The following is a 14,417-nucleotide window of genomic DNA, read 5'->3' as shown; positions in this document are numbered from 1 at the left end:
TCTTTCCCATATATTTACATGTCTATGTCTAAGAAAAATAACAACACTGAACACAGAAAGCAAACATGGTAGTTATCACACATGACATACAGAATGTCCTTCTATTGGACCAAGTCAAAAAACATGTTTGAATTATTACCCTGGACCTCTAGGCCCAAGATAATGCAATCAGTTATGATGTTAGAATCAAAGTGGCCCATCTGGATAGAATTTCTGAAGGGAAGGTAGCTCCTGCAGCGGAATCACCACCATCACCACAAGCCATAAGTAGTGTGAAGATTAACAAATAGGTATTGATGTTATTTTCATTTAATTATCAGTAGCAATATGAACTCCATTATAAAGAAAATGATTCAGAGGTCAACTTTCGGACCTAGAAGAGACCTTAACTTGCATTTACTCCAATCTCTCATGTTTACAGGTAAAGACACTGAGGTTCAGAGAGGTGAACTCACTTGTCCAGGATTGTGGCTAGATTATGGTAGAACTGAGACTAGATCCCATTTCACACTAACTTACTACCTCATTCTTTGAGGGAAAGAAAAGAGATTGCCTGATGAGGGTGGGAAGATAGATGTGCTTTACTTCTTGCTGCCACCTGCAAGTCAAGCAGAGGGTGGGCATCTTAGCTACTCCACCTCACTCCCAGCTTCATTGAGACTCTTATATTCTTCTCCCTGCTTGTATTACTCAGAGCAAAGTACATGCCCTTCGGTGATCCAGGGAGCTTTCTTACAGAGAACCGTCCTGGAAGACAGGACACTGGCTGGGCTTTCCCTGCTGGGAATGGCATTCCAGAAGACCCGGAGGTATTGGTCATGCCTCCAATCCCGTTGTTAGAGTCACTTAAAGTGCCCTTGGTGGCTTCTATAACAGAAGTTTCACAAATTTATCTTCAGAATTGAATCATTCATCCTGATGACCCAGGAAATCAGGGAGCAAGATGGGTATAGGTCAGTGATGGCGAACCTATGACACGCGTGTCAGAGGTGACACACGAACTCATTTTTTTGGTTGATTTTTCTTTGTTAAATGGCATTTAAATATATAAAATAAATATCAAAAATATAAGTCTTTGTTTTACTATGGTTGCAAATGTCAAAAAATTTCTATATGTGACATGGCACCAGAGTTAAGTTAGGGTTTTTCAAAATGCCGATGCGCCGAGCTCAAAATGTTCGCCATCACTGGTATAGGTTGTAATGAATAAGAACAAAAGCCATCTTCCACAAACAAATGAACTACCATCTTTTATCTACACACATCTACCTCTGGGCCTACTTATACAGACAGAAAAATTCACTCTTTAGCAGAGCTCTAGAAATAAACATGTCTATTGTATTGACAGCAAAATTAAAGATATAAACCAGGAGAGGGTACTTATAGGATAGGCAGAACAGATAATAAATTGATAAGGGTGAGAAGTTTGTTTAGTGTTTGAACTCTATTCCTTTTAATGCCAGGGCTCCCATAAATTTATATTGGCTTTGAATCCATACGTGTAAGGAATGTGAGTCTTGTACAATGAAACATTTTTAAATTCTACTTTGAAATTGCCTTCTATGAAAGCTCCTTCCCTGAGAGTGTCGCTCTGTCATAGATACCAGTGTTTCAACGAGGTGGAAGTGTAGTGCCTATAAAGACAACTATAGGAAAATCCACAGGCTGGATGACTGATTCCCCATATGGACTCCGGGTGGCTCTAAGCACTAAGGTATTTGGAAAATGTTACCTTTACACATTTCATTTGTTACTAGTGGTAGCCTCTTGAGTGTGTGACACTGTGAAAGTGGTGAACCCCATCTATGGGATAGGTGCTTCAGATGTTTATCTAGAAATCAAAGTTTTTAATCATTTCTGAATCATTGTCTAACTTGTCTGACTTGCCTGGGGCTGTTCTTTAAGGAGTTCTGAGAACTAGAAATGATAGAAATTTCTTCTGAGGCACTGTGACCTTTGGTGATTTGCAACTTGGCATTGATTCCACTGGTCTGAAAGGTCACTGGGGCCTAAGCAGCCTGTCCCTGAAACTCAGTCTCCTGTAAAAAGGTATCTGTATCAGTGCAACATTTTGGGGATACCCCCCTCCCCCCCCACACACACACAGTGACTTCTGTTCTCATCAGATGGCTCAAACAACTGAAATCTCTGTGGGTAAAGCCTGGAAGGATTGATCTGTACTTTTAAGCCAAAATGAGAAAGCAGATTTCTCTCCAATCCATTTGCCCAAATGCAGTACCAAACACAACTTCTTACTCATGCAAGTATTATAAAATAATTCAGCTTTCTTTTTTTTTACATCCTTCTTTTCCATCTCTTTCACTTAGTCATGTTTTATTGGGCCAAACTATGGCCTTCAGGCACATAAGAGGCCACAGAATAAAATACAAGAGACTCAAGATCCATAGCACATCAAGCATTGTCCAAAACAGCAAGCTGCCATGTGGAGTGCTGTGACATTGAATGACATGCAAAGGGACTCCTCCTACTAAAAAAAGTAGGAAATAGATATCATTCCCTACATGGAGTGTCTACTAAAGAGAGTTGATCTCATCCATTATATACTAATTTTTTTAACTTCAGTTTCATTTATGACCTTTTATCACATTCTAGGATCCTATTTTCAGGGAAGCCACCTATGCCACTGACCATACTTCAAGTTTAAATTTCTTTCAAGAAGGCCTAACTCTTTGTGCTCCTCTTATGTGATTTCCTTATTTATATTATTTCACTAATAGGTATTGATTGTATGACTACTTTGTACAGCTTGTATATTAAGCATATGTTCACCATAATTTTTCACAAATTTTTAAATCTATTATTTCCCTTTAGGGCGTGGCCTCCTTTCCCCAGAAAACTATTATATAACCACATTCTCTACCTGGATCCACTCTCTAGGGTTCTGCGGTGGGTGAATTGTATCTCGATGATGGCCATTCTTTCCAATACCTCCAAAAGCAGCAATTCTTACACAGGAAGTTTTGTTTCTGTTCAGGTGTTTTGAGCAACAGGTAATGACAGCTAAAAATCTGTGTGTTTTCTGAAGTAAATTATGTTATTCTTTTGCTGTCCTCAAATACACAGCTGATATTTTAAGATACAATTTAAGAAGTTAATGATGAAAGCCATTTATGGAGTGTTTTTCTTTACTTTTTTTCAGCTTCATTCAGGTATAATTGACAAATAAAACTATAACATATTTAAAGTGTACAACATGATGATATATATGTACACATTGTGAAAGGATCCACCACAGAGTTAATTAATACATCTATCACCACACATTTACCTTTTTTTGATGAGAGCACAAGTTCTACTGCCTTAGCAAGTTTCAATTATACAACATGGTATCAATATAGTCACCAGATTATACATTAGAACCTCAGACCTTATTCATCTTATAACTGAAAGTTTGTACCCTTTTACCAGCCTCTCCCTATTTCACCCACCTCCCATCCCTAGGCAGCCACCATTCATTCTACTCTCTGTTTCTATGAGTTTAACTTTTTTTAAAACATTCCACATATAAATGGTACCATGCTGTGTTTGTCTTTCTCTATCTGGCCTTTCTCACTTAGCAAAATGCCCTCTAGATTTATCCATGTTGTCATTAATAGCAGGATACCCATCTTTTTTAAGGCTGAATAATATTCTATTATGTATATACTAGGGGCCCAGTGCACGAATTCATGCACCTTGAAAAGAACTGTGGGCTGCGAGGCTGCGGTGGACACAGGGGCGGGTCTTGGCCCATCCTCCATGCCCCAGTGCGGCCCCTTCCACTGTGGCCCTAAGTCCCCTGTCTGCTGGCAGTCCCACTCCTGCCACCACTGCTCCCACACGCTGACAGCGCCGGCCCCACTCTCACCCGCTGACAGCGCAGAGCAATTGACCAGCAGCGGGTGCAAGAGGAGCCAGCGCTGTCAGTGGGTGTGAACAGTGGCTGCTGGCCCCGATTGCCCCTCAGGAGCAAGGGGATTTGGAGAAGCCCTGAGGGGCGATCGGGGCCGACAGCTGGTGCAAGCACCTGGCAGGACCGCCTGCCGATGGCGCCAAGTGATCGGGGCCAGTGCCGGACGCCAACAGCAGTTGCGAGCGGTGGCTCTGGTGCTGGCAGTAGGTGCGAGAGGGGCCAGCTTCAGCAGCAGGTGCAAGCACCAGGCAGGACCACGGTGTACAGGAGCAAAGAATTTTCAGTTACAACCAGAGGCTCACCCCGATGACAGCAACTGGCACCCCATCTTGGTCTGGTGCCCCTGCTCACTTGCTCCACCATCCCGCCATGGCTGACGCCCTCCATGTTCTGCACTCTGCACCTACTGCCAACATCCGCCATGTTCCATGCACGCCCCCTGGTGATAAGCACACATCATGGCGACCCGTTGGTTGGTTGTTCCACCGTTTGGTCTATTTGCATAGTAGGGTTTTGTATATATACTAGAGGCCCAGTGCACGAAATTCGTGCCTGCACTCTTTACAATCTGGGAACCCTCAGGGGATGTCTGACTGCTGGTTTAGGCCCGATCCTAACTGCCCCCCATGCTGGCCTGGTCACTGCCAACTCCCCCCGCCCCCACCGGCCTAGTCACCCTTTACTGCCCCCCCTGCCAGCCTGGTCACCCCCAACTTCCCCTATCTGCCAGCCTGGTCGCCCCACACAGCCTGCTGTTCAGTCATTTGATTGTCCCTCACTAACCCCCCTGCCAGCTTTCTTGCCCCATGCAGCCTGCTGTTCAGTTGTTACTGTTACTGTGATGGCATCCTGAACAATTTGCATATTCCTCTATTATTAGTATAGCTATAGATAGATACCACATCTTCTCGATTCATTCATTCATTGACAGACATTTAGATTGTTTCTATACCTTGGCTATTGTGAATACTCCTACAGTGAACATGAGGATAGATATCTTTTTGAGATACTTATTTCATTTCCTTCAAATATATACTCAGAAGTGGAATTGCTGGATCATATGGTAGTTCTATTTTTAATATTTTGAAGAACATTCATACTGTTTTCCATAGCAGTCATATGAGTTACATTCCCAGTAACAATGTACAGGGGTTCCCTTTTCATCACATTTCCACCAGCATTTGTCTTTTTGATAATTAGAATACTAACAGGTGTGAGGTGACATCTCATCGTGGTTTCAATTTGCATTTCCCTGATGATAAGTGATATTGAGCCCCTTTTTATACATCTGTTGGCCATTCATGTCTTCTTTGGAAAAATACCTACTCAAGTACTTTGCCAATTTTAATTGGGTTATTTTATTTTATTATTTTTATTTTTTATTTTTATTTTTTGCTGTTGAGTTACATGAGTTCCTATTATATTTTGGATGTTAATTATATATTTGGACATATTCTTTTTGGATATGTGGTTCACAAATATTTTCTCCTATTCCATAGATTGCCTTTTCATTTTGTTGATGGTTTCCTTTGTTGTGCTTTTGATGTAGCAACACTTTTTATTTTTGGTTTTGTTGCCTTCACTTTTGGTGTCAAGTCCAAAAGAAATCATCACCAAGACCAATGTCAAGGAGCTTACTCACTATGTTTTCTTGTAGGAGTTTCATGGTTTCAGGTCTGACATTCAAATCTTTACCAATTTTGAGTTGATTTTTGTGTCTGGTGAAAGATAGGGGTCCAATTTCTTTTCTTTTTCTTTCTTTCTTCCTTTCTTTCTTACTTATTTATTTATTTATTTTTATGCAGATATCCAGTTTTCCCAAAACCATTTATTGAAGAGACTATCCTTTCCCTATTTTATATTTCTGGGGTCTCTATTCTGTTCCATTGATTGATGTGTGTTTTTATGCCAATACCATACTGTTTTGATGACTATAGCTTTGTAATATAGTTTGCAATCAGACGGTATTTTTATGACCATTATTTTGAACTCTCTATCATGTAAATAACATCTCTATTTCATTAAGGTCAGTTTCTGTAGACTAATCATGTTCTTTTGTTTGGAAGATACTCCCTTGTTTCTTCATATTCCTTGATTCTCTGTGTTGGTTTTTGCACATTAGATAAAACATCTACCTCTTTCAGTTCTAATAGATTGGTTTTGTGTAGGAGATGAATTTCATCAATCAGCCCAGCCTGAGCTCCTGGTTGCTTTTCAAGGTTTTGTGATTATCCAAGAGGCCATCTTTGCTCTTAGTGGATGCCAGTAGTTGAGGATGTACCAAGACCCATCAGTGACCCAAAGCGGGGAGTGCAGTCAGCACTTAGATGCAGGCTGATTAGAAGCTGGACCCCCAGGCAGTAGTAAAAAGTTTGTAGTCATACCTCTTCCGGGAAGAGATTGGGAAATGGGTGTTTTTGCTGCTCCCTCTGTGCTTAGTCCTGAGGGTATAGCCACAGCACACCCATTAACAACTGACTCTTTGTTTGATATAACCCTGTAGAACTTGTGAACATAAACACTGTTGGCTATCAGAGTTAGGTGATTTGGGGGCCTAATCCTCAGGTGGGGGACTTAAAAGTTGGGTCTAGAAGTATGGTCCAGATCCTTCCTTCCTCAGGGAGAAGTTGGGAGTTGGGGTTCTCTCCCAATTGTATGGCACTGTGCTGGGGTTGGGGGTTATGGAGAGAGTGTGTCTCAGCCATTCCTACCTGTTTTGATGTGGGTATTTTTTCAGTCACTGTATGTGTAGGAGTCAGTCAGCTAGTTTCTGGATATTTATCAAAGGGACTTGCTCCATGTATAGCTTTACATTTGGTTCATCTATGGGAGGAGGGAAATTCAGGAGCCTTTTATATCACCATCTTGATCCGGAGTCCCTGGATAATTTTTTTCAATCACTCCATGCACCTCTCTTCCTTATTACCTCCATCTTTCTTTCCTTCCCTCTCTTAAGGAAAAAAATTATATTTAAGTTCCCATTAGTCCCACTTATTCAACCATTCAACAAGTATTTGATTTCTTACTATTTGATTGCTGTATCCAAGTCACATTTATGACTTCAGTGTCCTTAGCTGATTTCTCTCCAAATGACTTCTTTAAAAAGAGACATTGGTTTAGCTACTGGTTACTTAGCCCTCGGCATGTAGAGTCACCTGTTCCCATCCTCTCTTCCTAGTAAATATGATAACTTTATGGTTCAGGCTTCCATAGGAAAAGGAGGAAGGGTAACTAAAAGTCTGGGGATGTTGGGCCTAGTAACCAGTCCAAACCCCACTTTCCCTTCTTTTCCTAATGCTATGTATATTTATTTCAGTTGTGCTGATGAGAGGGGTCATTATACCAGCAAGTGTGAGGTGGAGCAGATCTTTGTCCTAGGCCTCAAGAAGCAGCCATCTTCTGTGACCACCCACTCATCTGGTGAGGAAACAAACCATTTATTTTTGTAAACATAGAAATATCTAAGGTGAAGAGGTGATTAGCCCTAAAACTGACATGTCTTAGCCAAGTGGACTCTACACTTCCTGGTAGAGGTCCAATATACCGCTATCCAGAGGGAGCAAGGCCAGCCTGCCTCTCTTCATCAGCTGGTCTTTCTGTGCACTGTAAGCTGTTGATATTTTTCTAAGGGAAATTAACTTGGGCTTGAAATAATAGTGTGGCTTCTCTGACTATTTTTGTTAAACTGTAGATATCTGAAGCCCTACTTGTGTTTATGGAGTTTCTTAAAGGGCATAGGTTGAGATACATCCTTTCTAACATACTGAATTTCCTAGACAAACCACTTTTTTCCTTATAGTTTATTTTCAACTGATCTTGCATTCAAACCATGGGAGTGTTTCATATTTAAAAGTCCATGGGTAAAAATTGTAGGTAAAATTCTCCTAAGCAGGGAATAAAGTTTTATGACAAAGTCAGAAAGATTTCAGATACAAGGAAAGAAATTTTCTCTCCTAGATGTTCATCAAACTTTCCCTTTTATTGTCTTGATATTCAGATGGTAAAGATCAGCCTGTGGCTTTTACGTATTGTGCCGGAACATCCACCCTGAGCCTGGAGAACCTCTCGCTGAACATTGGCACTGACTGGGAGGTCCACATTAAGTGACAGAGAAGTGCACCTGGTGACGAGTACAGGGAGCAGCCTGCACCCTTCAGCCTCTCCCTTGGCCTTTTTTGAGATTTGTGCTACCCATTAATTGGCTCAAAAAAATCCTTCATTAGTCATCAGTTTACTACTGAACAATAGATTTCAGGTTTTACATTTTTAGACGTATTATTAATACTCCTTGTGTCAAAATACCCCCTCTTCTCCTAGATGCAAGGAGCCCTGAGACGTTTATAGAGTTCATGTACCTTTCACTGCTTCTTAGGCTGTGGCCCTGTTGTCAGCACTGTGCCCAGTGAGTGGCTTCTCCTTGAGCATGGCAGGAGGGGTTTGTTCCATGTGAGTGTGGCCCATTCATGGCTGCTGGTCTCTAGCCATGCAGCACAGTCACTCTGGCTAGAGCAGCTGAGTTGCTTGAGGCCTATCTCCAATGAACAGTAGCCTCCAGGATCCCCCACAGTATCTTTCAACCCCTTAGAGGCGGGCAAAACAACCCTTTTCTGCCTGCACTGCATGTACTATAGCAACAGGGAGTAATTCTCTCTAGAGATTGACTCAGGAGTACAAAGGGTTCTTTTCTCAGTCATGCTTTTCGGGCACCAAAGTTCCAAATTAATCTCAAAATTTTAATTTATCTTAATTGTTTTTATTAAATACTGTCTACTAAGCAAAAGAATATTTGCAGCATGAATAAGCTATAATTAATAATAATAATAATAAAGTAAATACCCATGTCCCCATCACTGAACTTTACAAATAGAACACATGGCTTTGACCAGGGTAAAGCCAGTGAGGCACTTACCTTGGGCACAAAGAAATGTGTGACACAAAAAAAAACATAGTAATCAAAATAAATCATATTTAAATGCAACATTTTAAAACTCAAAATTAATGCAAAAAATCCATAATTAACCAAATATCAACATTTTAAATACAGGTAGGATAGAATCAGTATTACTGAGTTCTCCTTTTGCTTCTGGCTCTAGAACAGCTTGATGTGGGATAGAACATTACAGCCTACCTGTCCGTCAGGGTGCTCCCTGCTCTGGAGACCTCAGTGACTTCCAGCTGCCTGCACAGCATCTGTTGGGGCAGCCTCACGTCTTCAGCACTCCTCCTCACTCAGCGATTTGTCACCTGTCACTTCTATGCCTTCTGTTCCCTGGGTCCCCATCTCCACCCCCTTCCCTCTGCCTATGCATATCTCACCATCTGACCACCTGTCCAGGCCCAACTCAAATCCTGCTTTTTCACTAAGCCTCTCTAACTACGCCAGACACCCCCACTCCCCATGCGTAGTGACTTCCCCTTCTCTGAAATCCTGCTCCAATTACAGTATGTGCTCTACCTTGGCATTCTCAGGGATTGTCCCCTAATGTTTCAGATTTGTCTGCCTTTTCCCCTGCTAGATAGCATGTCCCTCAAGAGCATGGTATATTTCTCTTGTATCTGCCAGAGTACCATTACACTTGGCTTTCAGTAGGTATTGACTGTAACTGGTTAACTGGTGAATTTGATTGATTAAAATGTGAGAATTGAAAATATTTGTTTCTGATTTACTTTTCTGACAAAGGACTCTTCTCTTTAGAAGTAGTAAACATTATGCACTTCCTTGTGGACATATTTCATTGTACCAGTTGCGATTTGAGTTTTGCACCATATATAAGCTTACATAGATATATGCAGATTTTTTGCTCCTATTTCTGTAAGTTTTGCAATTAAGGAGAAAGGAAGAAGCCAGCATTAGCTTAAGTTTTATTTCCCAGCTTCAAATTCCCCTTGCCTGAAAACTAGGTGCTCTTACCTAATATAAATGATGGGTTTTAATAGCATTTAAACCTAAATAACTAAGACCTACATTCAGATCAACATCTATTGTATATCTGTCCTTCCATTTAAAATCTTTTTGGAGGAAAGAAAGAAACAAGAACTACCAGAGTAAGTTAGTGAGGAACTACTCTGTCTTGACCCAGAACTATACTGAAACACTTAACCAGAGACATTGAGTGGAGAGAAATGTAGCCTGTGTGTTTTTCATCATTTTCTGCTTTTATTGTTTCTCACATTTTACCCACCTCCTATTTCTGAAGGTATGTACCAGAGAGCTATGTGGGGCTGAGCTGGCCAACAGCTGTTCTATTACCTTCTAGATCTTCATGTGTTTTCTCAGGAAATTGGTTTTATGTAAGAAACTAGAACCATTTCAACAGAGCTTCAAACAAAGCTCTAAAGTGGATGCATAATGTGTCTTTCCCTCAAGACTTAAATGCCAAGTAATGAGTTGACAAATCACTTTAAAACAGAAACTGTTTGGGGGTAAAGGAAGGAGCAAGGTGGGTGAGGGTATAGGGGAGATAAGTGGTGATGGGAAAAAATTAAATAAAGGAAAAAACAAAACAGAAACTTTCCAATAAAAATATGGGCAAAAGCAATTCACAAAAGAAATTTAAACAGCATGAAAGATGTTCAGCCTCATTAATAATCAAATAAATGATTTCTTTGGTCTGGTTAGCCAAGATTAAAAGTAAAAATGGCCAGTGCTAATATGTGGGGCATAGGCATTCTTGTGAATCATTGGTGGAATTTTAAGTAAGTATAATCTTTCAGCATGGCAATCTGGCAATTGTACCAAAATTTTAAATTTGCATATTCTAACCCAGTAATTCCACCCATAAAACCCATACATTGCTCAGAACTACTAATTGTAATGTGGTTTATACTGTGGAAAACTAGAAACAAGGTAAATGTCCTATAACACAGGATTGGTTAAATATAACCCTTTCATACACTAGATATGCAACTATTAAAATAATTATATATATATATATATATTACAATGTTTTTATTAAATGTTTACTTAATGGTTTCCTTTAAGTAAAACTTACAATAAACAAACCAAAATTGAAGAATGTGAAGGCCACAAAAACTGGCCTGAGGAACTGTTGCAGATGGAAGAGGGTCTAAAGAGGCATCACAACAAATGTGTGATCCTAGGTTGGTTTCTGGACCTACAGAAGACATTATTGGGACAGTTCACAAAATTTGAATGGGATCTTGTGATTACATGGTAATTTTCCTAATTTTAAGGGTGCACTATGATTATATAGAAGAATTTTCCTGTTTTTAGGAAATATGTACCAAAGTATTATGGATTAAAGGCCATTATATCTCTAACTTACTCCCAAGTGGCTCAGAAAAAATTTATGTATATATGAGCCAGAGACAGAGACAAAGAGAGAAAATAGGCAAAATGGTTAAAATATTACAATTGAAGAATCTGGGTGAAGGGTGTACAGGAACCCTCTAGACTCTATTTTCAACTTTCCTATAAGTTTTAAACTACTTTAAAACAAGAAGTTTTAAAGCAATGGTGCTGGGCAATTCTCTATATCTTGTATCTTTTAAATGTTTGGTTTAAGGCTCATAAGCTACGGCATGTGAATAGGATGAAAAAATTGAGTTAATTGTGAACCCCAGTACAAGAAAATACCTTTATCTCTGATGCTGCAGACTGCTTCATAATCTTCATCAGTTCAACTGTTCCTCACCTGAGAATGCTGAGCCAAGCCAGATCCTCTACCTCACGGGATACCATCCTCTGAGCACCAGGCCATAGCTCCTGCCCCGACCCACCTGCACTGTGGTATCACTACATGCTGCTGCACTAGAGAGATGTCTGACCACAGGAGCTGACCGGGGAGTCTTCAGAAGGGTATTTACACTAAGAAATAGACTAGAAAAGAACACATGTTTATGGTGGGCATTTATTTAGGGAAGAAACCCTGGATAGTGGCCAGGGAAAGTTCTTCATACATTTGGAAGGCCAGTTTGGTCACCTTCCTTCTTGCCCCAGGTCTAGGTCATCCTGCAGACCCTGGCTCTGGTGGACCTGGGGTGGTCAGTTCCTGATAGAAGTGAAACCAGCATGTAGGTTCCACTTAGACTAGGTACTGAGACATTGCCTGCCCAAAGAGGCTGCTTCCATTTCAAATAGACCCACAGGATTAATTCTGTTCTGGGCTACAGCTCACTTCAGAACTAAGTAAACTCCATGGTCATGGCCCCAGGTGTCAGCATGGCCAGGGCCAACCCCAGATGCAGCATTCGCCTAAAGGTTCTCTAGAGCAGAGAGCACAGCTTGTCCCCATGGGCTCGCCTTACAGTTGCCCTGATCCTCGTATCCTGATTAACTAAAACTCGCCAATCAGATCACTAAAGCTGGAGGGGAGACTGCAGTTCTGGAGTTTGGTCTCTGTGCAGAATTCCTTTTTCCCCCATCTCTTTCAGTAACAGGGTATTATAATGATAGCAGAAACACAGTCAAAACACATAATTATCTGGAGCTGAATGGTTTTTAGCTTATAATTGACCATCCTACCTAAAAGCCTTCTTAGTAATGGAATTCCTATCACACTATCAGGCATTTCACTCTGCTTTTAAGATTTCCATCTACCGAACCCTTGGAACGTCCTGCATAAGTCCAACGGGGGCACTCTAGACCAGCAGTCACCAACCTTTCGGACCTCATGGGCCACCAGTGGTCCGTGGACCACCAGTTGGCGACCGCTGCTCTAGACTAAATTTCTCAGCCCAGGAAATAGCCAACAGCAGCTCCACAGTCCATGAGGCCATATAACTAGCATTCTAGGAGAATTAAAGGAGACGCTGGCCTCTGATACCAGATCTGCCTGTCCTATGACCAGCCGTGGTAAAGCCTGCAGAGCCACAGCAAGGCCTGCCAGAATGAGGCAGCTGCGTCCTGACAGTCATCTCCAGCAGGGCTGATGGTATTAGTTTTCTCTCCAATCAGAGTGAGGGGAAGGGAAGCGCTGACTGTTTACATGCAAAGATCCTATTTCATGTTACTGAAGTCTTCATCATGCATTTACCCCTTCACTGGAAATCAAGAGACCTGGGGTCCAGTTTGGTTCTGCGATGAACCTGCTTGAGTGATCTTTGCCATGTCCTTTCATCTCTCTAGGCCTTGGTTTCCTCATTTGTTAAAGAGCTAATCTCTAAAACTCATCGAGTTTTCCGTGACTTAACTGTGAAATAACAGCAGATATCTCACATTTCCTCAGCCGTAAAATGGAAAGGGGAAAAAAATGGTAACTTTACTTTGGAGAAACCTGATAGATGAAACACCTTAGCCAAGTAATCCAGGTTGAGTCACCTGTAATAAAACACATCAATATCATGTACCTTCAGATATGATTTCATGAGAAGGGCACATTACCTCTGTGATATTCTTCCCCCAAATCTATAACTTAGTCTAATCATGTGAAAAACATCAGACAATTCAAGTTAAGGGACATTCTACAATATAACTGACAAGTACTCTTCAAAAGTGCGAAGGTCATGAGAGAGAAAGACTGGATTTGTTAGAGATTGAAGGACACTAAGGAGACATGATAAATGCAATTCAGGATCCTAATTTGGATCCTGCAACCGAAGGAAATGAAAAACCTTCTTGGAAGTACAAAGAAATCAAAATAGTCTTATAGTTTAGTTAATAGTAGGGGGTGTGCAAGAGGCAGCTGATGGATGTTTCTCTCTTACAAATGTTTCTAACTCTCTACCCCTCTCCCTTCCTCTCTGTAAAAAATCAATAAAATATATATTTTTTAAAATTACTCTAAAATTTAAAAATATTTTTTCTTTATTGTTTAAAGTATTATATATGTCTCCTCCCCCCCACCCTCATTGAACCTCTCCTCAGCTACTCCCACCCCTTAAAATTTTTTTAAACTATGTGATTGTGGCTAGCTTATACTAGGCACTTATTGAATGGTAGTTGTTATAATTATAAGCAGATACATTGCTTCCAACAGTTGTTGAATCAAAGAAATAATTATTGGTGGAAAAGACAGTAATATGGAGCCATTAATTGGCCTTGTTGTTCTAATAGAAATCATTCCAGCCATAAATATTGCATGACCCTGCTTAAAATAAGTTATAAAACTAGATCTTTATCCTTGAAGAGGCTTCTGGGAATTGAAATGTGCAGCTGTTTATGTGCTTATCTGCCCTTTGTTTATGGGCTCAGATTGGATTTCTCCCAGATAGTGTGCATTTCTACAGCCAGGTAGCTGGATAAAACTTGATTTTGTACCTGCTAATCTGAGAGGGTGTTTTATCCACAGCAACTGGTAGAGCAAAATGAATAGTTCTTTGCACTCTGTGTGTTTGATATTCCCATCCTGCTATGATAAGAGATTCATTCTGTCACACACTTACTTCAGTTGCTAACAGATGGAGCTGGCTTAGACAGCTGAGAAAAGAAAGATCAAAGAGTGTGTGGCCCAGAGGCAGCTCCTCCCCCAGGGGCGTATCAGCCGAGAAACTTCCATGTGTTGGCGAAGCAATCAGAAATTGGTAATACTTAAAACAATAAAGT

At 40.7% G+C, this 14,417-nt stretch overlaps 1 protein-coding gene and 1 long non-coding RNA gene across 4 annotated transcripts in view; both read left to right on the top strand.

Moving 5' to 3' along the window:
- GANC (glucosidase, alpha; neutral C) overlaps positions 1–9,562 on the top strand; it is a 69,412-nt gene extending 59,850 nt beyond the window's left edge. For 2 of the 3 annotated variants that reach the window (XM_015557545.1, XM_006778054.2), the window contains exons 21-24: positions 1,601–1,714; positions 2,899–3,011; positions 7,230–7,333; positions 7,911–9,562. In XM_015557545.1, coding sequence (XP_015413031.1) covers positions 1,601–1,714; positions 2,899–3,011; positions 7,230–7,333; positions 7,911–8,020 — 441 coding nt within the window. In that variant the 3' untranslated portion in view covers positions 8,021–9,562. Of the gene's footprint in view, positions 1–1,600; positions 1,715–2,898; positions 3,012–7,229; positions 7,334–7,910 lie in introns of those variants that run through there. The other variant, XM_015557546.1, reaches the window with a different exon arrangement.
- A 1,261-nt stretch (positions 9,563–10,823) lies between these two features.
- The window catches only part of LOC107181537, a 5,312-nt gene continuing 1,718 nt past the window's right edge, over positions 10,824–14,417 (top strand). The window contains exon 1 of the long non-coding RNA XR_001512191.1: positions 10,824–11,732. This is a non-coding gene — a long non-coding RNA (uncharacterized LOC107181537). The remainder of the gene's footprint in view (positions 11,733–14,417) is intronic.

The sequence above is a fragment of the Myotis davidii genome, unplaced genomic scaffold (genome assembly GCF_000327345.1).
Source record: "Myotis davidii unplaced genomic scaffold, ASM32734v1 scaffold46, whole genome shotgun sequence".
In the NCBI taxonomy this organism is placed as follows: domain Eukaryota; kingdom Metazoa; phylum Chordata; class Mammalia; order Chiroptera; family Vespertilionidae; genus Myotis; species Myotis davidii.
This window is presented reverse-complemented; position numbering and strand designations above follow the sequence as displayed.